The sequence below is a fragment of the Prinia subflava genome, chromosome 9 (genome assembly GCF_021018805.1).
Source record: "Prinia subflava isolate CZ2003 ecotype Zambia chromosome 9, Cam_Psub_1.2, whole genome shotgun sequence".
NCBI lineage: Eukaryota > Metazoa > Chordata > Aves > Passeriformes > Cisticolidae > Prinia > Prinia subflava.
Window position 1 is genome coordinate 3,478,753 of NC_086255.1, and position 24,295 is coordinate 3,503,047.

The 24,295-nt window shown below is 43.3% G+C and overlaps 1 protein-coding gene across 2 annotated transcripts; it reads left to right on the forward strand.

Annotated features, from left to right (window-relative positions):
* The first annotated feature begins 6,823 nt into the window (after positions 1-6,823).
* OAT (ornithine aminotransferase) lies at positions 6,824-18,601 on the forward strand. 2 transcript variants are annotated; one of them, XM_063405134.1, is made up of 11 exons: positions 6,903-6,976; positions 7,281-7,338; positions 10,080-10,306; positions 10,804-11,028; positions 11,154-11,249; positions 12,867-12,994; positions 14,279-14,401; positions 15,035-15,163; positions 15,808-15,921; positions 16,694-16,838; positions 17,713-18,601. In XM_063405134.1, the coding sequence occupies exons 3-11, from the start codon at positions 10,108-10,110 to the stop codon at positions 17,871-17,873; spliced, it is 1,320 nt and encodes a 439-aa protein (XP_063261204.1). In that variant the 5' UTR covers positions 6,903-6,976; positions 7,281-7,338; positions 10,080-10,107; the 3' UTR covers positions 17,874-18,601. The 2 variants fall into 2 exon arrangements, with proteins under 2 accessions (XP_063261203.1, XP_063261204.1); XM_063405133.1 differs by lacking the exon at positions 7,281-7,338 and having other exon boundaries at positions 6,824-6,976.
* The last annotated feature ends 5,694 nt before the right edge of the window (positions 18,602-24,295 follow it).

The following is a 24,295-nucleotide window of genomic DNA, read 5'->3' on the forward strand; positions in this document are numbered from 1 at the left end:
CACCGTGTTGGTCTTTCACCTCAGTGATGCCCAGTCAAAGCCTGACCTGGTGCATTATGTAACTCGACCACTGTGTGACCACAGCAGCCCTGAGGCCAGAGCTGAGTGCTCACCATTTAGCAAGGCTGGCAATCCGGGTGGCAGCAATGTCAAACTCTGCAACAGCAGGGCCAGCGGGGATGTGTCACACTGGAATTCTGAGAAGTTTCCCAGCTCCTGAGATAAAGCATATCCAGATGTTCAGTGCTCCATCCTGAGATTAACCAAATTGACAAGGTATTTATTCTTATTACCCAGTCAGAAGTATTTATGTTCGTTTGTTGTGTGCTCTCAGAGCTGCCATCTGCGTCAGATTTTCAAAGTCAGGAGAGCATGTAAAGAAGTTTTTCCAGAAATCACTGTCTTGATAAAACCCAAGAATGAAAATTTGAAGTTATGAAGCACCAGGTCCTCAGGATCCAAATCAAAATACATTAATTCAAGGAAGATGCAAGGTCACATCCAAGGCACTTGAAAGCCTGACTTAAACCTAATCTCACTCCAATTTTCTTTGGATTTTATTTTAATATTTGTGAGTTTTATACCATAACATGCCAGTTGTAAAGCTCTTTTAATCTTTCTTGGAAAAGCCAAAAAAAGGTTATTTTTCCCAAGCTCTCTCCAATTTGTGTCTTTTTGCTAGTATGATTCCAAGGAATGTGGTACTCACCAGAAATGGGTGTAGAAGGGCTCATTAAATTAAATACAAGTCCAAGAAATGAAAGAGCTTATAATTCACCTTTAGGTTTCACACAGAAATAAAATGTCTCACCTCTTTGTGGAAGGCTCTGGATGTAGGTGTTGTTTAGCTGCAGAGGAAAATAGCAGTGTAAGTTCAAACATGGGGAACAAAGCCTGAGAGAAGACAGCAATTTAAATTCCTTTGATTCTGTAATTCAGTTATCCATGCTGTCATCTAATAGAGTATCGTGGAAATCTTTGTAAAATAAGCCAACATAGAAATCAGGAAGGATAAGTATGAACTGTAGCTCAAGGTTGATATTGTAAAAGGAATATCAGCTCTAAGGGTTGTGTGTGGTGCTTTAAGCTGGGTTAACTAACACCCATCCAATAAAACAGCATTATTTCGAGGGGGCTGTGCTAGGCTTTGCCAAACTATCTTGAAAGATATGAGCTAAAAGGGAAATCTCTAAGTGGACTTGAGAGGCAGATCTGCTTTGCATGTATTACAATTTTTTGCTGCGCCGTTCTGACATGCTGCACTGTGAAATATTCTAGCTGTGCTGCAGGAAAGGCTAGGGTTTCTTGTCCAGCAAGATATGTCTTAATGTAGAGTTCTACTGTCAGTAAATAACCAGAATAACACAATCATGGGCCACAGAAAGCCATTTTTCTATATAAGGCCCTATGAACAATCCAATAATCCCACCCTGTGCCTATGAGCATTGTCCAAATGATCCTTGAGCTCTGTCAGGCTCTGCCCACTGCCTCGGGGAGCCTGTCAGGGCCTGACCCCCTCTGGGGTGAAAAAGGGGAAAACCTTGTCCTGATATCCCGTGTAAACCTCCCCTGACACAGCCCCAGCCGTTCCCTTGTTCCCTCCCTGGTTACAGAGAGCAGGGATCAGTGCTGCCTGTCCTCTGCCTGTCATGAGAATGCTGTAGGGTGCTGTGAGGTCTCCTCCAGGCTGAACAAACCAAGTCACCTCAGGTGCCACTTGTACAGTTTCCCCTCCAAACCCTTCACCATCCTCATAGCCTCCTTTGGTCACTTTCCAGTAGCTTTCTATCCTTCATTGTCTGACTGGGACTGAAGGTTGAGATCCCCACGGCAATGTTGGCTGTGAGTTTGCCCTCAGCCCTGCCTTTGGCTCAGAAAAGTGTCTATTTTTCATTTTTGCTGAATGGCAGCAGAGTTTCAATGGGAGGAGAAAGGGTGAAGCCTATCCTTGTGGCTTTGCTACGGGTGGGAAGAGAGGTGGGACTGTTCTTGTGCCAGCTCTGTAGATGTGTGCTGCTTTTAGGTAATGATGAACTTGCACCTTGAGCCTGCTGGCTTGAGTGAACTCCAAATCCAGCCTGTGCTCTGAGGTGAGGAGCTGTCCCAGCCACTGAAGAAGTGAACTGGTGCCATGGGGCAGAAACATCAGCTCTTGAAGAACGCTGGTGTTTCCTGCAGTATTCCTAAGGGTTAAACTCGAGTGAGGGTCCTGCAGTGCTGCCTTGGCACCAGTGCTTGAGCTGCTCCCACGAGCAGCATGAAATCCCTGGCACACGCTGAGCTTGTGCAGCCAAACCGACACACAATTCCCTGTTATTTACTCTACCTCTAAATAACCACAGTAAGTGGGATGCAATTCCTCAGTCTCTTCACATGCCTAATTCCCAACGACTTCAATGAGCATTCCTGCCAGAGACAGAACTGTGGAATTACTTCTAACAACTGGCATGACTTAACTTGTTCCTTCTCATAACCTTATGGTTTACTTACATGTCAAATGCTATTTTCTGGATTAGCAGAATGAATATAATAACCCTCTTTCTTCAAGTAGGTCAGAGTTTTCCTCTTTTCTGCAGGGCAAATTACTGTAAAATGCGAACATTTCATGGATTCCTTTTCCCATATTTTGGTTCCTGTCATGTGGAGTCTTTTAGGTATCTACAGGTAACTGAATAGTACACATTAAGCTTCTGCTTTCCCTTTTTTATTCACATAAAATACTTCACCTAGCTGAGAGCAATTCCTCCACAATCCACAGTAATAGCTGCTACTGTGCACAATGTGAAAGGTTTAAAATTACAACTTGATAGTGTTTAAAGAAGAAAAAGTGGATATTTTCTGTGTCTTGATAATAAATACCAAAAACAAAGGAGGAAAGAAAGTGAGCCATGACACTGATCCTACATAAAATGATCAGGTTTAAGTTAAACAGAGCTTTGAAGGCAGCTTCTCTCAGGTCTTGATAAACCAGATTCCAGTTTGAGAGTTATTTCATATTTGTAACTTTTAATCTCAGAAACAGTTCATATCAGCTTTAAAAAATACATTTTTATTACATATAGTATCTGTGCATTCCACATTATGTCTGTATTTCTTCTTTCAGACCTTACAGAATGCAAAAGCAAGCAAGCCTTTTCTTGCTTGAGGGTTCCTTGTTTACTTGCTTGTTTTTGAATCTCTGCCTTCCAGACAGGCATCTGCTGTTTTCCTGCATGTCTGGCTTCTGAAATCACCTCTCAGGGCGGTTTGCCTTCAGCTCCATGAAGCAGAACTGAACCCAAGATTCAGCACTTCAGCTGATCTTGGTTTCCTTTAGTCTGAGTTCTTTACATTTTCAGATGTGTATTTCCCTTATGTGATAGGTGCTACTTAATTCTTTGGACAAGTTTTCTTCTTTCTATACTTTTCTGCTTATTGTGAAAAGAACAAGTTTGGATGAATCTAAACCAATTTAGAGGTGAGCAGCTCTTGAGCTGAGTCTATGGAAGATGAAAGGGATGTAGCTCCCAGCATGTTATTTTTCTGGCTAAATAGGTAGAAGGCATCATCAGCATGACTTGAGGGAATAGGTAAAAGATCTGCTGTGCTAATAAAATGCCAAAGTAAAAAACAATCTAACCTTAAACCAACATTTCTTACCTGGGGAAATCCCACCGATCTCATGGATTGCAAATCCTGAACTGTGTCCTATAAGGCTGTTTAAGAAACATGAGTATGCAACAAACAAAATTTTGTGATTTTTTCCTTACACAAGAGGTCGTAGAATCATAGTTGGGGGTGGAAGGGACATTAAAGATCATCCAGTTCCAAACTCCCCTGCCATGGGCAGGGACACCTTCCACTGTCCCAGGCTGCTCCAAGCCCCGTCCAGCCTGGCCTTGGACACTTCCAGGGATCCAGGGGCAACCATCTGGGCAGTTTCTCTGGGCAACCTGTGTCAGGGCCTGCCCACCCTCCTAGGGAGGAATTTCTTCCTAATATTCAGTCTAGACCTCCTCTCTGGCACTGGGAAGTCATTCCCTTGTCCTGTCACTCCAGGCCCTTGTCCAAAGTCTCTCTCCATCTTTCTTGTCAGCTCCCTTCAGGAAGGTTTCAGTTAGGTCACCCCAAAACTTCTCCAGGATGAACAATCCCAATTCTCTCAGCCTTTCCTCACTGCAGAGCTGTGATCAACTCTCTGTTCAACTTGGTGGCCTCCTCTGGATTTTTTCCAGCAGGTTCTTGTCCTTGCCATGCTGGGGACCTCAAAGCTGGATGCAGAACTGCAGGTGGGAACTCCCCAGAGTGGAGTAGAGAGGCAGAATGAACTGGGACAATGGGTAATACTCAAAGTAGAGAGGTCATTGCTTATTTTCAGCCCTAAAATTTTAGCCTTTGCACAAAAAAATCATAACTCCAACTAGAAATAAAGGGGTTGCAATAGCTCCTAGATAATAACTGCCTCTGGACTTAAGAAACTGGGCATGGTACAACTGTGTATTCATTCAGCAGTCATGACTCTGAAATGTATTTTGCAATTTAGCACCTAAGGCAAAACCTTTTGGTGCTTTATGAACTCATCTTTGGCAGCAGATGCAGGGCACTGTTTGCTGGCAGAATTGGGCTAGTAGGAGACAAACATATTAGCAAATTGAGCCTAACTCTTTGTGTGTTTATAAAGGGCTCAACATCGTTTGTTCTCCTCCCAGCCCTCGCTGCATCAAGCTGACTGCACATTGGGAAAATTTTCTCCGAGGGCGTTGTTCTCCAAAGGCATAAGTGTTGCTGCTCCCTGACATCCAAGGTTTGAGCAATTTGTTTAGAAGATCTGACAAGATTCAGGAATATTTTCAAATGGCTTGCTTTAGTGAGGGGAAGAGATGCAAATTCTCTGTTTGTCAACTAGGATTTCATGTTTTCTCTGCAGAAGAAATAAATTCTTTTCCAGCATTGATAAATTTGTCAGGGCAATTTATGGACAAAGAGCAAGCGGCACCCAGAAATTACCACTGCTAAGACTGAGGGTTGTTTTGGTTTGGTTTTTTCTCTTTGTGTTGCTTTTTCTTGTTGCTCTTCCTAGTGAGGTGGATACAATGTTTGTTTTCTTCTGTACTCTACTGTTGTGAGATCCCACCTGGAGTGCTGGAGCAAGCCCAGAGGAGAGCACAGCAATGTCTACCAGGATGTAACATCTCTCCTATGAGTAAAGGCTCAGAGAATTCCGATTGTTCAGCCTGGAGAAGGCTCCAGGGAGACCTCAGAGCCCATTTCCAGTGCCTAAAGGAGCTCAAGAGAGCTGGAGAGGGACTTGGAACAAGGGCATGGAGGGACAGGACACAGGGAATGGTTTCCCACTGCCAGAGGGCAGAGTTAGGTGGGATATTGGGCAGGAATTGTTCCCTGGGAGGGTTCCCAGGGGAGGCCCTGGCACAGGGTGCCCAGAGCAGCTGTGGCTGCCCCTGGATCCCTGGCACTGCCCAAGGCCAGGTTGGACAGGGTTTGGAGCAGCCTGGGACAGTGAAAGATGTCCTTGCCCATGGCAGCAAATGGAACTGGATGAGTTTTAAGGTCCTTTCCAACCTAAACGAGTCTCTGATTTTTTTGGATAAAACCAGAATGTATTTATGAAACACATCTCACATGTTTAAGTTCCCCTCAAACATCCAGATTCTCTGGTTACAACATGCTCTCCAGGTGTAATTTAGCCCGGGGAAAGGTCAGGGTTGCATTGGCTCGTTCCAGCCTGTCCCTGCTCACCTGCTGGTCCCAGCTCAAAGCTCCTGCTCAGAGCACACTGGGCCCTCCTGGACCTCATTCCCCCACATTTCCTTCCCCTCTCCCAAGGCAGCAGAGCCTGAAGTTCGGGGTTCCATCAGTGCCTTCCATGTGGAGAAGGGCAGGGCATGGGTACGCTGAATGGATGGACTGGGGAAGAGATTAGTGCATGTAGGCAAAAACACCTGGCACAGGAGCTCCATGAGGAATGCCTTAGCACAATTAGTGAATCCCTGTTATTTCGAATTATTTTCTGTTAGCCATATATTAAAAGATCAGGAAAAAGCTCATGCACATCTTTTAGGAAAAGTCAGGGCTGAACATGCACAGAGCGCTTGTAATCACATCCCTGGGGAACCTGCAGCTCCAGAGGAATTATCACCACCATCTCACACACTTCCCATGCCCAGGGATGTTTTCCCAATTCCTCTCTTTTTTTTTTTGTCAATGCTTGCCCTTTTCTACGGTGACTTCCTCAAGGGCTCAAGTGCGGCTGAGCGGTGACAGCGGCGGGAGGGCGCTGGGGCAGAGCCGGGAGGTTCATCCCGCCAGAATGTGGTGGGGTTCTGTGGCCACAAAGATCGCTCCCAAGGCTAATTCGGCGGAGGAGAGCCAAGCAACCAGTCTGAGGAGCGAACATGCCGGTGTGAGGGATGGGGTAAGGCTGTGAGGGAAGGGGGAACGGAGCCCTCGCTCTGAGGGCCGGGGGTGCCGGTGTGAGGGATGGGGTAAGGCGGTGAGGGAAGGGAGAACGGAGCGCTCGCTCTGAGGGCTGGGGGTGCCGGTGTGAGGGATGGGGAAGGCGGTGACGGAAGGGAGAACGGAGCCCTCGCTCTGAGGGCGGGGGGTGCCGGTGTGAGGGATGGGGGAAGGCGGTGAGTGAAGCGGGAACGGAGCGCTCGCTCTGAGGGCCGGGAGGAGGCGGCGGGTGGGGCCCGCGGGCACCGCCCATGAGGGACGCGGGTGGGCGGGGCCCTGGCTCGCGCGCGCCCGCCAATGGGGAGCCCCCGCGCCAAGGGGAGGAGCCGCAGCGCGGGGGCGGTGGCTGCCAATCAGCCCCGATAGCCAATCGGCAAATTCGACTGGGGTGACGTCAGCCTGAAGGGGCGGGACGAGGAACGGTGACAGTGGCCCGCGGCCGAATCCGCCTCTTATCCGCGGGCCCCGGCACCGGCAGCACCTCCGGCACCGGCAGCACCTCCGGCACCTCCGGCAGCACCAGGTACGGCCCCTCCGGCCCTCGAGGGCCATTCCTGCCTCTCTCTGGGCCGCCGTGCCCCGGTTCTGTCCCGCCGCAGCCGGCCCTATCGGCAAGGCCCCGGGAGCGCTTTCGCTGTGCGGGGAGCGGGGGCGGTGACAGCCCGTCCCTTCCTCTTGCCTGTGTCAGCCCCGCTCGGCGATGCCACATCCTTGCCTCTTGCAGCGTCTTTGACCGTGGCCTTGGCGGGGAGACGGCGAGGATCTGGTATTTCACCGCGCTTTTTTTTTTTTTTTTTTTTTTTTTTTTTTTTTTCCCTGGGGAAAAGGAGGCTCAGAGGGGAACTCATCTCTTTCTACAACTCCCTGAAAGGCGACTGTAGCCAGGTAGGATCGGGCTCTTCTCCCAGGTAACAAGTGACAGGACGAGAGGGAACGGGCTCAAGCTGTGCCAGAGGAGGTTCAGGTCGGACATCAGGAGGAAATTCTTCACTGAAAGGGTGATTTGACATTGGAAAGGATTGCCCAGAGTGGTGTTGGAGTGCCCATCCCTGGAGGTGTCCAAGGAAGGACTCATGCCCACACTCACTAAGTGCTCTGGGCTGGGGACAGGGTGGGGACTGGGCACAAGGTTGGACTCGGTGATCTCAGAGGTCTTTTCCAGCCTCGGTGATTCTGTGATTCTGCAATTCTTGTCTGCCAGCCCCGGTCCTGAGCTGTTCCTGCTGTGATGCTGGTCCGCAGAGGTAGCTTGGCATGTCCACACTGATGTCCCCCCTGCATTCACCCCTTTGATTCAGCTGGTAGAGGCTGCAGTGTGGCACAGATTCCTCTCTGCTCTATCAACATGAACCTGAGTGTTTTTGTGTGCTCCACAATATCCCCCGTTCACCCTGGGGTGTTTTTCAGTGTCGGGTACATACAACCATTCAGTTTACCTGTGCAGTCTGCAGGCTCCTGTCTGGATAATCTTGCTCAACAGCTGAGCAAAGCTGTCCAAGTGTTTTACAGCTGTGTTTTGAGAGGTTTTTCTATTCTGATGCAAGACCTCATCCAGTTGGTGTAATTCTCTGGCTTCTGATTCCTGTACTGCCTGCTGCAGTGCACAATCATATTTCTCACAGTTGATAATGAGTTTGATTTTATTTCATTTTGTTTGCTTGGGTTTTTTTCCTTGTTATGCCTCTCCTCTTTTTGGAAATTTCTGTTCACCTTGTCTTGCAAATCATCAACCCCAAATTTTCCCCCTCCTTTAACTCCAGATTCATCTGCAATTCTCAGCTTTACTCAGCTCTTCTCCACGTAATCTTCCACACCTTGGCTAAAGTGATATAACCTCACTAGCACAGTTTGCAGGGCAATTACCTTCATGGAGGAAAAAGCCCTTTTAAAAAAATCTGATGAATACTTTCCAGTATGCAGGAAGTAAAACAAGAACCTCAAACTGGGGATCTGTGATCCTTCATGCAGAGAGGTACCTCTGATACAGGGCAAGTCAGAGTTTAACTTCTTTGTGCCTTTCATTTCAGGAAGGTCTGGAAAATCTCCAAAATATAGAAGCTTGCATATAGAGCTTGATAGGATTAGCTGCTCTGCCATGGAGGTGTGCCAGGGGTCAGGATGTCACAGACCCCTCAACATTTTAGGGGTTGAGCAGGTTGAAATTTTGAGTCATCAAATTTTTTTTCTCGCACAGAGAAGTATTTGTCTTTTTTGTTTGCAAAATCCTTGAGTAACAATCTTGAAAAGTATTAACACAAAGGGCTAATCTTTAACGGCTGGAAACATGCCCAGAGTTGTGCAGCATTCATCTCCTGCTGGAATGGAGAATGCTGACTCTTCCTGAATAGTTGGATTTTGGTGGATGGAGAAAAAGTCTTGGCTTTGGTTAGAAGTGAGGAGCAGCAAAGTAATACTGAGGAGTCTGCTGAAAGAAATGCCTCTCTGTTCAAGGCAACACATTAAGGATGTGGATTTTTTCCAAAATAAATTGGGGATAAATCCATGACTTAATACTTCTGTCTTCTCTAAGCAGCCTGAAATAACAGCACCCTTGTTTAAGCCATCCTTGCATCCTCCTGTTAGTGTTTATTATTTGTATTTTGGGTAGGTTTTGCAGTCTTCTTGTGTTGGGTGGTGCAGCCGTGTCCAGGCTGCTCAGCTCTTCACTTTGCTGTGGAGTGTTACAGGGAGGCTGCATTTGATAAGCAGAGCACTTGTTGTGATCTGGGATCCTCTTCTGGGGTGTAATCCTTTTGGCAGTCTGTAAGTGTGATGTTCTGGGACACCAGAAACCTGAGCTTTGGGAACTCCTGGCTCTCTGCTGTGGGAAGAGCTTCCCCAAACAGCTTTTCAAGTGCCAACTCACATCCTCTTCTCCGGGAAGCATCTTTATATTGACTGAGGTGCAAGCATGGAGAAGAAATCCAAGTGCATTTGCCTCATGAATTCCTACCCTCAGGTTATCCCTAAATGGTGAAAGTACAAGGTTATTATTCAGGAGAAATTGCTGGGAAAATACAGAGTGCTCTAATAATCATTCATAACTAACATACTCTCACTTTCCATCTATTTTTTGATCACAGAATCCCAGAATGATTTGGGCTGGAAGGGACCTTAAAGCTCATCCAGTCCCACCCCCTGCCATGAGCAGGGAACACCTTCCACTCTCTCAAGTTGCTCCAAGCCCTGTCCAGCCTGGCCTTGGACACTTCCAGGGAGAGCCAATATCATGGAAGTTTGTGACGTGATTTGTCTGATGACAACCTGGTGGAAAATGGGCATTTCAATAGAACAACTTAACTTCCTTACTGTAGTTTGTATCAGTAAATCAGAATTTAAGGCACAGTGAAAAGGGAACACTTACAGGAAAAATGATATAACTAATTGCTAGACTTGCTGAGTCACGCAGTTTCGTTTTCTTTCTGTTTCTGTAACTGTGGAGAATAGAAAAAATGACTTGTTTGATGTTAATCCCATGTTCATTTATACTTCATATAAACTCTCTTGGCTGAATTACAAAATAGTTGAGGAACCTGTAATCCTGGCAGTAAAACCACTTCAATCATGTCAGACATTTCTTCTGAAGTGTTCTTAGTGCTAATTATTTTATTTTTTTTTCCCTCCAGAACTGTCTCAGAGTTCCTGAAGTCCATCATGCTCTCCAAGCTAACCCGCTCCCAGAACCTTGCTGTCCTCTGCCGAGGCCTTCATTCCTCACTGAGCTCTGCCACCTCAGTTGCTCCTAAAAAAACCATTCAGGGGCCTCCCTCCTCTGATTTCATCTTTGAACGTGAGGCCAAATACGGTGCCCACAACTATCACCCACTGCCTGTTGCTCTGGAAAGAGGAAAAGGTATTTTATTTAGCTTTTTCCTGGAGATTGTAGGTGGGGTGTGTCTGTGTAGGTGAATGAGATTGTGGCAGAATGATTTTGACCTGATTGATTTCTGAATATTTTTGTTTGTTTATTTGTTTTTGTTTTTGGGTGGGATTGAGATAATTGATGAAATAAAACCAGCTAATTGTAGATTAGAGAGCTGGATCATTATACATAAGGGCACCTGAAAAAACGGTGGTGTCTCTAAAATGATTCAAAGTGTTGATAATTTCCAGAATAACTCAGCAAGAAAATTTTCAAGCAACTTAATTTCTTCTGTTATTGTATGTGGAAAGGTTTAACATTAATGTGAACACAAAAAGGTGCATTGGAACCCTATTTAAGGCCTTGTGGGCTGTTCATGTACTATCACTTAATTTAAATTTACTCTGGTCTTTAATTATGTTTGAGGAACCTTTTTTGTTTTGTGTCTGCTTTTTTTTTGTGTACTGACCACGGGTTTGTTTTCCCAGGTGTTTACGTGTGGGATGTTGAAGGTAGAAAGTATTTTGACTTTCTGAGTGCTTACAGTGCAGTCAACCAAGGCCACTGTCACCCAAAAATCGTGGATGCTCTGAAAGCCCAGTCTGAAAAGCTGACCCTGACCTCCAGGGCATTCTACAATGATGTCCTTGGGGAATATGAGGAGCTGGTCACCAAAATGTTCAATTATAACAAAGTTCTTCCAATGAACACAGGTAAAGAAATACTTTGTTTCCATTTTAGTTCTTCTCTCTGAGAGTCAAGGTTGTGTAACATTTTCTGCTGCCTTGGTGGCCTGTTTCACATGTAAGACTGATCATGGTGCTGCTTTTTGTTTTAGGAGTGGAGGCTGGAGAAACTGCCTGTAAACTGGCTCGGAAATGGGCCTACACTGTGAAAGGAATCCCAAAATACAAAGCTAAAATCATTTTTGCAGGTATGTGCAGTGTGTGTTACGGGCTGAGGATGTGGACACTGGGTTGCTGGGAGGGAGCCTGAAGTCACAGGGAAAGCACATCCACTCCTCCATGCTCTTTTAATCACTTCAAGTGCAGCACTTTTTGTTCCTACATAGCTTTTTTGTGGATTAATTCATCAGATTGGTGTCACACCTCTCACAGATTGCACAATAAGATAAGCAGTTAAGCTGCCCTTAGCTTCATCTGCCAGGGCTTTTGTCCTGCATTCTCCAGGTCTTCCAGAAGGTGGCATTAGCCCAGTAAAGCCAAACTGGAGCCTTGATCATATAATGAAAATAAAAGCAACATTGCTAAAGTAAATAATGAACCCTGACTCTCTGTTGGGATATTTCCTCCCTTTACCTGCTTGCCCTGCTTGGCTCTGTAACAGGGAGAAGTTAGGCCCTGAAGAGACTTCTAGTTTTTTTTTTAAAACAAAAAAAATTAGAAAACCCATATACAAAAAAAATTCTTATATTTAGTATTCTTTGGTAACAGATAAAAGCAATTTTGTCAATACTGATTTTGTTTAATGATTCTGTATTTTAGAAAGCCTTCCAGAATAAAGTTTACTATTTAAATACTGACTTATTTTTTTTTGTAGCTGCAAATACTGTATTTAACTTTTGGTACATATAGTAGCCATAAATGTCATTAGGCAACATTTATGAATTTCAGTGCATACTTGAATTTTGCTTTATGGTTTCTGGAAATGAATGGAGATTTTTTTATCTTTTTTTTTTTTTTTCATCTCTTCTGGGAATTCTTTGAACAAATATTTCTCATTTATTTTGGTCTTCAGACAACTTTTAGTAAGTGTTTTCTCTTTTTGATAAAGGGGATGTGCTCCCCATTTTGGCAGAAAAAAGCTCTTTTGGAGAGCTAAGAAATGACTTTGAACATCAGCTTAAAAAGAACTTGACACAGACTCTCTGCTGGATGGTGAGCTGTGCAGGCACTGAACCCTGAATCTTCCTTAGTCTTATTAGCACCTTATTATTGATTAGTGAGAATCTCTTGTTTTAACTGAATATTAAAATGAGGAGATGATTGTCTTGGCAATGGGCATGTCAGCTCCTGGACATTTTAACTGATGTTTCTGAATAAAATAGTGCAAATCACAATATTCTTAGATATGTAAATGGGTTCTTCTGGAACTCTGAAATGCACAGAAATATATTTTCTGATTTGGGCTTACTGACAGCTTTATTTTTAGGACTTAAATTATTAATGGTTTTTATTTCCCCCCCTACATTTTGTAAGTAGTAATTGCATTAAAGCTGAACATTATCAATAAAAAGACGTTATTGGAATTATCTTCAATTTTCCACACTACTAACGAAACTTAAGGAAATAATTTTGTATATTTGTCAGATTTTAGAGTATAATTTTCTTTTGGTTTTTGATATGTGCTTTTGATACAGCAACAGAGTGTATTTATGGCATCAATGCAAAATACTAACAACTAGGTGGAGGATGTCAATATCTTGTTAGATAACCCTTAAAATGCATCACCAAGTGGAAAGTGTGATGTCCTTTAAAGAATTGTGAATCTTGGTCAGTTCTGAATCTATTTCCTCCTTTTTTTCCCTCAGCTGGCAACTTCTGGGGCAGGACAATGTCTGCCATCTCCAGTTCCACTGACCCTTCCAGCTATGATGGCTTTGGACCCTTCATGCCAGGATTTGAACTGATCCCATACAATGATCTACCAGCTCTTGAGGTATTGGACAACTTTTTGTTGTCTTGTATGAACTCATTTTACATTGTCTCTTTGGTAAATAGCAAGGAAAATCAGGAGTTTATACTTTGAAATGTATTTTGACATGAAAATATCTGTAAATAGATGTATGTAAGGAATGTGTTTGTTATAATTATGTACAGGAAATGTGGGTGAATTCTGCTTTGGCTTTGATTTTCTGTTATGCTTTAGGATGTGAAGGGAAAACTCCATGATCTGTTTAATTTCCCAGCCACCTGGACTGGTGGAAATGTCCCTGCCCATGGCAAGAAGTGGGATGGGATGAGCTTTAAGGTCCCTTCCCACCTAAACCACCCTGTGATTCTATGACTAGAATCCACTGCAGTTGCAAATAGTTATTTCCACTTTCACAGCATTCTTAAAACCACGCCAGGCTGCTGTTTTACTTTCACAAGCTCCTGAAATGCCAGTGATTCCCAGTTTTTCCTGTGTTTCCTGAAATTAATCCTGTAAACAGCTGTTAAAGCTGTTGGGGAGGGGTGACCTTGATTAGGTACCATTTCAGAGTAAAAACCTCTGAACCTCTTGGGTCTGCTTCCTACAAGTGAATGGGCTTTGGAGATTGGGGCATTATAGGAGAGAGCTGCTTTTCTCCTTGGAGCTGGGTGGGGGCACAAAGGCTCTCAGTGGGTTATAGCTGCAGTTGGAAAAGCTTGTTCAGGTTTGAACCTACACCAGGCTGCCCATGGTGAAAGGCCTGCAAGTATTTAATGCCTTCATTAGAGCTGAATTCATTCTGCTCCTGGGGAAATGCTGAGAAAAGCTGTAGTAAATCCATGCTGGGAATCATTAGGTCTCTTGTGCCTTGTGGACTTCTAAAGCTTTTTGAACTTGATAGTGCAGGAATGTACCTGTGGACTTTGTTTTAAGGTAGAATGATCTGAAGGGGCTCCATTCTGTTTTTTGTTTAAAGGAGGAGTTGAGCAATTGTTTGTACTGTATGGGGTAATACGAAACTGAGGGTATTTCTGAGGTGATTTATGAACTGATCTGATAAACTTGTCTGGGTTTGCAGTCTGCAGGGTTTGTACCTTCCCAAGGAGGCACAGCAGCTGATCTTACACTGCCAGCAGCGACACAGCCTTGGAGCTGAAGTGGCACCCAGAGAGAGCTGCCTGACAGGAGTGCAGTTCTCATCCTTTGGGGAAGAACACCAGGGCTAGAATCAGAATCATCTATTTTCTGTATTTGACCTGAGTAAAAGCTGTTTTTTTGTCTCTCCTCTCCCTATGCCCAATGTTGCAGCGGGCCCTTCAAGACCCCAACGTGGCAGCGTTCATGGTGGAACCAATCCAAGGGGAAGCAGGAGTGATTGTTCCTGACAAAGGCTACCTCACAGGAGTGAGGGACCTCTGCACAAAACACAATGTGAGAATTCATTTAGACACTTAACACTGCACACTGTGGTTACTGGTGTAACCTGTAAGGTCACCCTTCTATGCAAGGTTTAGAATTTTATATGCTATTTAATAATAATTCTCTTTTCTTTCAGTGGAATAATTCAGGAATACCTCTTGTGTTTCCTGGTAATATCTGACTAAAAAGTGCTTCTTAGAAGTGCACATTTTTCACTGTTTCTTAGTATTGTCAGTGATTTAAGTTTCTAATTAATATTCTTCTTTATTTTAACTTAACTTGTAATTTCTTTTCCACATTTTAAGTTTCCAATTACCATGGCTATCCAGGACCTTTGTTGCTGATGTGCATAACTGCTACCAAGAATCAGTAACAATAACAGAATGAAACACTGAGAAAAATGGTTATCAGTGACCTCTGATTTAAAAATCAGTGGTCTCTGTTCCAGTAGAATTCAGATTTCCAATTTGTAAGTGCTACTTGTAATTCTTTTCATATCTTCAAAGGAAGACATTGACATATTATTACTAAAGTTATCTTCACTATTGCTGTGATACCTCAAAAGAAATTGTATTGTTGGAATTGGGTTAGGAATGAGAGTGAAAGTAATTCCCTGTTCTGTTTGGATTTTTCTTCTCTTTGAAGGTTCTGTTTATTGCTGATGAAATACAGACTGGTTTAGCCAGAACAGGGAAAATGCTGGCAGTTGACCATGAAAATGTGAGACCTGATATAATTCTTCTTGGAAAGGCCCTTTCTGGTGGTTTATACCCTGTGAGTACCATAGACATACCAATAATTTAAGGTAATGTCAAATTACTCAAACATTTGTTGAATAATCTTTTCTTTATCCTTAGCCATCAACACTGAAAATCTGCCAGCTGGAAGAACAATAAATCTGATGTTTGTTGTACTTGGAAATTGTTTGCAAGACTAACTATGATTTATGGCCAGACAATCCAACTCGAGAGAGACATAATAAAATAATGGAATACCTAATACTACCTTTATAGTTGAACAACTGGCATTATTTCATTTGTCTGGCATGCCTGCATAGCTGATTTTATCCTCTTGGAGTGACTTAAATTCTTGCTGATTAGGCTGGAAATTACAATGCCTTGAACTATTTTGGCTAACTGACAGGATTTCTGAGTTGTTAAACCAAGTATTGAAGCTTAAACTCTTGAAATAATATTCAGTTTGGAGAAATTCCCCTCAGCTGTAATTGAAAGTTGTGTTACCACTATAGCTAAATGTATTTAAGGGATTAATTATGGGATTGTCAGATCTATCTGGGAATGTAAATGTAATTTATCACCATAGACTGAAAATTCCCTGAGTTCTCAGGGAAAATTTGCTTCAGAGATATGAAAGGTTCCTGTTCTAAATATGTGAATTTGCTGCCCTTCCCATTTCAGGTGTCAGCAGTGCTGTGTGATGATGAAGTTATGCTGACCATTAAACCTGGTGAACATGGATCCACATATGGAGGAAATCCCTTAGCTTGCCGTGTGGCAATGGCAGCACTGGAGGTTTGTGTGTGGGCACAGAGATCTGCAATCCAAATTAAAAAGGGTCTCATGATCTTTGCTTAAATAATTGTATTATTTTTTGTGCTGTGAGTAGAAATCTAGCTTTAAATAAGAATAGAAAATCGGTAGTGGTTATCTGTAGCTCCTGAAACAATTTTTAGATTTTTTTTATTGGAAATGTATCCCACTGCCTGTGTTCTTATGATCTTCATGTCTTAAATGTCAAGATTTATCTAGGGGAAGTTTCAAAGCAATTATGTAGATTTGGTCAAATATCTTCACTAATTTCATGAAGATATTTTGAAAGTGGCTTATTTTACTATATCAGCAGAAGCTGCTGCTCTGTGAGCTCGAGAACAGGTATGGATCTCAAACAGAAACTACAGTGTCCTGTCCAGAAGGTGAAATTCAATTATTTTGTGACTGCTTAATTGACTATATGGATGCAGGTCACACAGAAAACCTCATCACTACCCAGTACTCAGACTTGGACAGATTAAGAGCCTTCAGAGGTTCACTGTTTACCTGCAAATAACAGCAAACAAAGAGCAGTTAATTTAGAATAAAATTTCAAAGACATTATTGTTTCCTGTAGATATGAATGAGTAAAGGCTCAATACCAACCCACTGGGACTTGCAGCCTGTGCAGGGACACTGTGGCTGCAACAGCTTCTGTGCCTCAGCAGGTTCAGTGTCATTACCCATCCTTCCTCGTGGTACATAAAATAAATGCAGTGCTCTTTAGCTGATTGTAGATCTGACTTCTCTTTAGGTGATTGAAGAGGAAAATCTGGCAAAAAATGCAGAAATAATGGGAAATCTGCTAAGAAGTGAGCTCATGAAGACTCCATCTAATATTGTAACTGCTGTAAGAGGAAAAGGACTCTTAAATGCAATCGTAATTCGGGAAACCAAAGGTGAGGAAATAAAATCAAATGCACAAACACAGCATGAAGTATTTTTCAGCGTGCATTGTAGGTAGGGGATGGCATGTAGACATAAAGTTTGTGTTCTGACCATGGCTTTAGTACTGTAGTACCTATTGAAAACTGATTTAAGTTATTGTGTGCCATTAAAAATAGGAGGTTTTAACTCAGAAAAGCCAAACAATTGCTTTTAAATTATTTGAACTCTTTTATGATTTGATAATGTTCAAATCTGATGGTGGATCTGCCACCCAATAAATACCTTTATCCCTCCTCTTTGGAAGAAAACTGTCCACATCTGGAACACCAGTTCCTGCCAGATTTTGGGAGCATTGGCTGGGATTAGTTGTTTTCAGAGGAGTTAGAAGAGAACAATGAATACAAGAGGGTACAAAGAAGAAAGAAGTTAATGATGGAGAACAATTTTCTAGGGAGTAACACCTTGAATTATATCAGAAATCTGAATATCAAGGTACTTGATCAAGGGAGAAAGTGCTGCAGAAAGTTGGTGTCATTTTCCACGATGATGCACTGAAATCCAGGTTACATAAATATAACCTTGTCTGAAGTCCTGTCCACACATTCCCTTACCTCTGCTTCACATGGTATCTCTTTTAAAAATTATGTTAAAGTCCAGCTGAGTGCCAGACAAGCACTGAGCTGTGAAGGAGCAGAACCCTGTGTGCTGAGGCAAAGGGCAGCTCTGGGGCAGCGTCACTCTGGAGAGCTGCTCCCAGTGACCTCTCCCTCCTCTCTGCCAGCTGGCCAGCAGCCCCACGGCTGTGCTGCAGGTGTGACACCTCCTGTGCTGTGCTGGGAACATCCTCAGTGTCCTGTTTGATGTTCTCCCTCCCTCCTGTTGCAGACTACGATGCGTGGAAGGTGTGCCTGCGGCTGCGCGACAACGGGCTCCTGGCCAAGCCCACGCACGGCGACATCATCCGCCTGGCCCCGCCGCTGGTGATCAAGGAGGATGAGATCAGGGAGTCCATCGAAATCATCCACAAGACCATCCTGTCCTTCTGAAAGCACGCCTCTTACCCTCTGCCTGCTGACTGCTACAAGGGGGTGTGCTCAAACGTGTGTGAGGAAGGCCTGCTCTTGAAGCAAGCATCTCTCATTCCTTTTGTCTAAGAGGACTTGACTATTAAAACATAGCTGTGTCTTTAAATGATAATGGCTCTGTAGAAAATACAGAATGATTCTGAAGTCTTTCCAGCCTTGGAATACTTGGAAATAAAGTTCTGTATGTACTGAACAGCGAAGTTGGAATATTTGAGAGGAGATACCTATAGAAATCTGCTTAATTGTTGTAAGTCTTGGCCAGAGTTTAAAATGTGATTTATATATATATTTTAGGTTGCCTTGCACTCTCATATCACTCTCCAAAACATGGTATTTGGCAATTTTTGCCTCTCAGCAAGATGTCTGTAGGATGGAAGCACTTACCATTGTGAGTGAATTTGTGTTTTTCACGTGCAGCTTGAAAAAATTTCTAATGCTGAAGGTTTGACAAACTGGGTGTTATGCTGGTGAACTCGAGAAGCATCGAGCTGTGTTCTGTCTGTACAATATTTTGATTGTATGACAAGAGATGCTGTTTTCAAGCCTGGCCTCAGTGTTTGGCTTTGCAATCTTGTAAAATAGATCTAAACATTTAGATCTGTTTTTACTGTTACAAAACTTTCTATCGTCTGGATGATTATATTAAAACATGTTTTGCATTAAAAAAATACAGTGGTGTGCAATGAAAATACTGAGTCTTCAAAAAGAGCAAATCTCACAGAAACTTGAAGTTTTAATTTTTCTTAGCTGCTTTCAGCTGAACTAAACCCTGATTAATTAAACAGTGGAAAATGTTCCCTTTGCTGAGCATAGGGGTTAAATACAGTCACATGTTCATAGTGTGAAGTGGTAAATAATCCTTTGGGATTTGGAAGGCACCTTAGTTCATGGCAGTGACCCAGTGTGGTGGTTGGGCTGACAGAACATTTTCCCTTCCTTGCTTTGGGTGAGACAGAAAAACGCGTGTCCTGGTTTGGGGCAAATTTTGGGAGGAAACCTCCATAAACCTCCATAAAGTTCCTCTAGAAAGTAAATTTAAGTGGCCCCTTCCCCTAACTGGTTCGGGAAAAAAATTCTTTCGAGAAAAGTGGAAAAAAGCTGTTCATTCAACGAGCAAAGTGTTCACAAGCATTAAAAAAAATTAACATTAAACAATAAAACCTCTGGTCGCTCTGAAGAGAGATGGCAGAATTGAGCAAGTCCTTGGTGGGTTGTAGCTCTGCTCAGTCTCTCATCAGTCCCTCTGGCGCTGGAAATGCCGCCCTGGTCCCCTGGGGCTGCAGGTGGGATCTCCGGGTGTTTTCTGGGTTTTCAGAACAGGTTTAAACAGTTCGAGGAAAAAACAACAACAACAACAAACCACTCCAAGGAACTTCTCTGCCTCAGCTAGCAAAAACTCACAAAAAAGGAGAGTCTGAGTCCTCTCAGACTGCGGGGCAGGAGTGCAGGATCTGTGAACAAACCCCGCGCTGCTTCTGCCCCCTTCGCTCTGGGAACCAGAGCCACTGTGCTCCTCAGGCCACAGAGAATTATTTTCCTTTTGTGCAACAGCCATCGACGTACCTAAAGTTTGTGGCTGTTGTTGTTGTTTCAGTTCTTACTCCTTTTCTGGTTAAAATTCTCATTTTTTCTCAGGACAGGTGCTGTTTTGTAGAGCCCTTGGTGTCTGCACTTCCTGCTCCCTATGCCCTCAACTAATGCTGGGAAGAGCCAGTCAAATTTTTGCCTCAAGCCAGTCAAAACCACAGGGTTTGGGTGCTGTCCTGTAGTTTATGCTCAGTTATTGTGGAGGATTGTTTGTTGTTGTTGAAACTGTTTTGAAGCACAGCTTTGAAGCTGTTAACCCCGGTTTTTAATTTGTGTAATAAGGAGGAATTTCATTAAAATTCTGTGACTTGCTTTTTTCATTTGCATCCTCTGAGAATATTTCTTTGTCTGCTGATGATCAATTTGAGCTCAGATCTTAACCCAGCCTACTTTCTGGTTGCAGTTTTAATAGGCCAAGAGTTTTCAGACCTTGAGATTTTTTTCTTTTTCTCTAGCACACCATTGTTGAATCTCTGAGCTTTTAATTTTTCTTTTAGGTGCTTCATTAGTCCAATTTTTTTTCCAAGCTTATGAAAATCAGAGTATGTGTAGTCTTTCCCAAGATAAGTCATCCTAAATTGCCCTTTTGCAATGATGGGGTAATTGAGTTTTTTGTTTTAACCTGAAAGCTCTCTGGTCCTCTTAAGTAAGCAAGGGCCAGGGTGTGTGTCTGGAACCAGAGCTAGAGCAGGCAGAGGGTTTTGTTGGTTTGGTTTATTACAGTTCAGTGCCAGAACAAGTACAAAATTATTATTTCAGAAGTGAAGACAGATAAAGGACATCCTTTCTGAGGTACTAAGCCTGTCACCAGCCAACCTCCACTTCAGAAACAATAAAAACCGTGTTGGCAGCTGTTTGTGAGTTAGGAGGTGGAGCTGAATGGCCAAAAGGAATGTCAAAGCTCCTCGTCTTCTTCTGTGCAAAGTGACAAAATGATAGGCTATCAGAAAGCTCGTCTGCCTTTTGTCTGTTTTGTCTGTTTTAGGGGTTTGCTTCATCATGGAAAGTGGTTTTTGTGTCTTCTGGCAATCCTAAACTGGGATTTGGCCAGTTGTCAGTGACACTGCTTAAACCTCTCAAACTCAAATACTGCTGCTTGTATAACCAATGTGCTTGTAAAAGCTGTCTGTGCTTTTGTTGTCTGGGATCTTAATTAGCCTTACAAAATTTCTCCAGGGCTTTTATTCCCTAAAAAATGTAGACAACTAAAGTGCCCTTACCCACTGAGTGCCAGAAATCCTGTGCTCTGGGGTTTGTACTTGTTCTGCTGATTGCTCAAATAGAGGTAGCTCAGCCAAAGGCTGGTGCTGAACAAACTTTAATTTGAAGGAGGCCAAACTGAAAATAATTTACAAATTACTGGAATACACACGCTGAAATGTGCAAAGGAAATACATGTTTCATGAAATGATTTGGGGTTTTGCATCATTACTTTGTAGGCGGTGAAAAAGTGAGAAGTGGCATCTCAGAGAATCCCCTTTCTAAACTGTCCTAGTACATTGTTTTTAACTTTGCGTTAGGTGGAGATGCAAGTGTGGAAATGGCATTGCTTTTTTCTGCTGCACTTGAAATTTATCTTTAAAATTCCTTTTGAAAGAGCTCTGTGTTTCTTATCCAGGGGGCTTAGTTTTCTTTAGCAAGAGCTGTACAGCAACAAAACCTCTTGAAGGCACAAATATGTAACTGCAAAATGTTGCTTTAAGAATTTGGCTGTATAAAGGCCTAATTTGTCTCCATCATATCACTTGCACATATTTTTGTGAAGTAGCTTGTGATGTTTCTTTAAATCAAGTATATGAAATGCTTTTCTAAATGAATAGTGACCCTGCCTTCAGTGCTGTGCAAACACATGGAGGTAACCCAAGCACCCCAGAGCCAAACCAGCGTTCCTGGGGCACCCAGGGCAGCCCCTGGCTTCACTGGGGGCTTTGTTTGTGGAAATAATTCCCAGTTGTGCTGGCACCTGTGCACTTTGGCAAGGGAAAAGCGCGTGGGTTTTGGCATGAAATCATTAAATGTATATATTGGCATAGAAAGAAAAAATTACACTGTTTGTGGGTAAATGTAAACCAAGATTTAAGGGGACCATGTGAAACACTGAGAGTCAAGAACCACACAGTGAACAGGGGGAGATGGGAAAGCATACAATATACAGGGTTTTCTTTTTTCCCCTCTTCCTGCTGGCAGTCTTAGGAATCATACTTATGACATTGTCCTTGACCTTGGTCCCTTTCAGCTACGAAACCCATGAGTTTGTGTCATCAGACAGTATTTTCTAAAGTTAAGTATCTATTTTGGTAAATTTTAATAGGACCCAAGTGGTTGTGACTGGGTAAAGAGCTGCACATCTTGAACCTGTTAGAATTTTCCATGATGAAATAATCACTGTTTTGTTTGTCTTCTAAGAAGAATGCTGGGGAATGAGTTAAGTAGAAAAGCAAGCCTTAGTTATTTCTTTGTTCTTTTAAATTTTTTGTTTTGTTTGGTTTTGTTTTGTCTGCAGCTGTTTCTTCATCTTTTCCACTCTTTCAGCAGCAGGTGGAGCCAGAAGCTTGGCTTTAAACTGAATTTACTGCTGGGTGGAGAGTTTTTGGAGTTTTTGAACTCCTGGGGGCTTGCATTTGGGCTTTACTAACACCAAAGTGTGACACAAGCTTCAGTCTCAGCTCTGGGTGCTGTCTCAATGTGTAACTTGTGCTGTGCACTGCTGTGCTAATCTTGAGTGAAGGGAAATGTTAGAACCTGTACATCTAGTGTGGCAAATACCCAGCAATTCTGACTGATAGGGACATAGGGGCAGTTGAGAGTGGAAAAAAAAAGGCTTTCCTTCTCACATCACTGAAGTAGAGCAAATAAGAAGGTGGAGATTCGAGACAAAATTTTAAGTAGACCTTTAAACTTGCTTTTCTCGGAGTCTTGCTGTCGTGTTACCATCCTAAGTGCAAGGCTTAACCAGTTAGAGCTGCTGTGTTTGTGCAGTGAAAAGAGGTGTTTTGCTGAAAATTCCCTCAGCAGGAAAAGCAGGCAAGGGAAAAAAATGTTACTGGTAATACCCTGGAAGCTCATGAAGCTTCTGTGTTGAGTATCACTTGTAAGGGGAATTAAGGGTTGCCAAATGTTTGAAAGTGGTAATATTTCATGGAATCATTAAGGTTGTAAAAGGCCTCTAACCATCAAGTCCGACCTTACTGCTTTGCCTGCCAAACACGGGGGTGTTATTGGGGCCCTTGCAGTTGGATTGCTCAGGGCTCAAGGAAGAGCAGCTGACTTAGGCAATGGGTTGGAAAACTCCTTTGTTTTTAATTTCCAGTTAAGGTTGTGGTGCTTTTCATTTCATCCTTGAGGCAGCCCAGCACGTTGAATTTACCGTGGTGCAGATAGGAGGTGACCATCAGGAATCCTCTTCACTTGTTTCCCTCGAAGCTTTCTGTCCCTCTGCTTGGGCTTACTTGGAGAAATCCGAGCAGAGATTGTGCTGTCTGGAAAATCCCCAGGCTGTTATCGGCACTAGTCCAAACAAATATGGGTAGAAAGCAACTCCTACTCATTCCTGTATAATCCTAGTAATCTGCTATGATTTAGGCTGCAGAGAAAGCCCCTCAAGAGTATTGACCCTTGGCACAGTGCTCAAACCAAACAAAGGCCTGGACCTTGGATGAACTCCCAGACCTTCCATGGGTCTGACACATGGGAGACCTAATCCTCAAACTAATACAGTCATTTGTGAGAGCTGTGAAATGAGAAAAGGGGAGTAATTACCTTCTAAACACTCACTTCCCTGTCTACCACAGGTATTTCGAGCAGACACTGGGGCTGCCTGGCCTCAGATGAGCTGTGTTAGAGCCTAGTTTTGTGTAAGGAATAAAACTGTGGCTCGAATTGGCTGTCCTGGGAGGAATTACAGTGGTGTAAATTCCATCTGGCTCTTGTTGGCAAGATGGCCAATGCCTGGTCAATGAGGTATTTGGCAATTAGGGCTGTGCTAAAGGAGTTTGAGCTCGCATGGATATGGTGGGAGTTTTCAAGTAGTTTTTCTTCAGAAGTCATCCTAAGACCACTGAGGAAGATGATGTCCAGGAGTGTTTCCCTACATGCACCTGTGTTGGGCTAAGAACATTTATTTTCCAGTACTCCTTAATAGTTTTTGATATTCTACCCTTAACAATCAGAAATCATTAAATATTAATTACTTGGTCTTTTGAAAGCATTTTTGAATAATGTGTTAGTAGAACAGGAACATTAATTTCCACCCTGATGGAGGCAGGAAAGCTGAGGAAAGCAAGCTTCTACACAGCAGAACATTATAAGGGAAAAGTCAAAAAGGATAGGGAAAATGAGGCTGTTGTATGAAAGGACTGCTGGACTTCTTGCCCCTGCACCAGGCTGCCTGTTCCTAGGGGAGGCTCTGTGTGTGCATGGACCAGAGCCATGTACTTGGGACGTTTTGTATTGTCTGCAATAACTACATTAATAGTTGTAATGGACTGCAGTGAATGCTAGGCAGTTGCTGTACAAACACAGCCGTGGCCTTGCTGATACAGTCCTTGATTTCTCCCTCTCATCTACAGGAACAGTTCCTTCGTGTCAAGGCTAAAGTCAGTGAGAAAGGGACTGGTATTTGCATGCAGTGCAGTCTCAGAGGAAGAGCTCGGGTTGGAGCTCCCAGATCTGAAGTTAACCTTTGAAAGCACAAAAATTAAAACAAGATTAAGGCCAAGTGAGGTTGGTGTTCCTGTGCAGCTGTTGCGTTCAGAGCAGACCATACCTGCATCACTAAAGACAACAGCGTGGCCTCT

What these genes read in the sequence shown, in the direction of transcription:
- OAT (XM_063405133.1), top strand. Translation starts at nt 10,108, where the DNA reads ATGCTCTCCAAGCTAACCCGCTCCCAGAACCTTGCTGTCCTCTGCCGA. An exon ending in AGTTCTTCCAATGAACACAG is followed by an intron (nt 11,029 to 11,153) that starts GTAAAGAAATAC and finishes TTTTTGTTTTAG; the next exon opens with GAGTGGAGGCTGGAGAAACT. An exon ending in TGGCAATGGCAGCACTGGAG is followed by an intron (nt 15,922 to 16,693) that starts GTTTGTGTGTGG and finishes ACTTCTCTTTAG; the next exon opens with GTGATTGAAGAGGAAAATCT.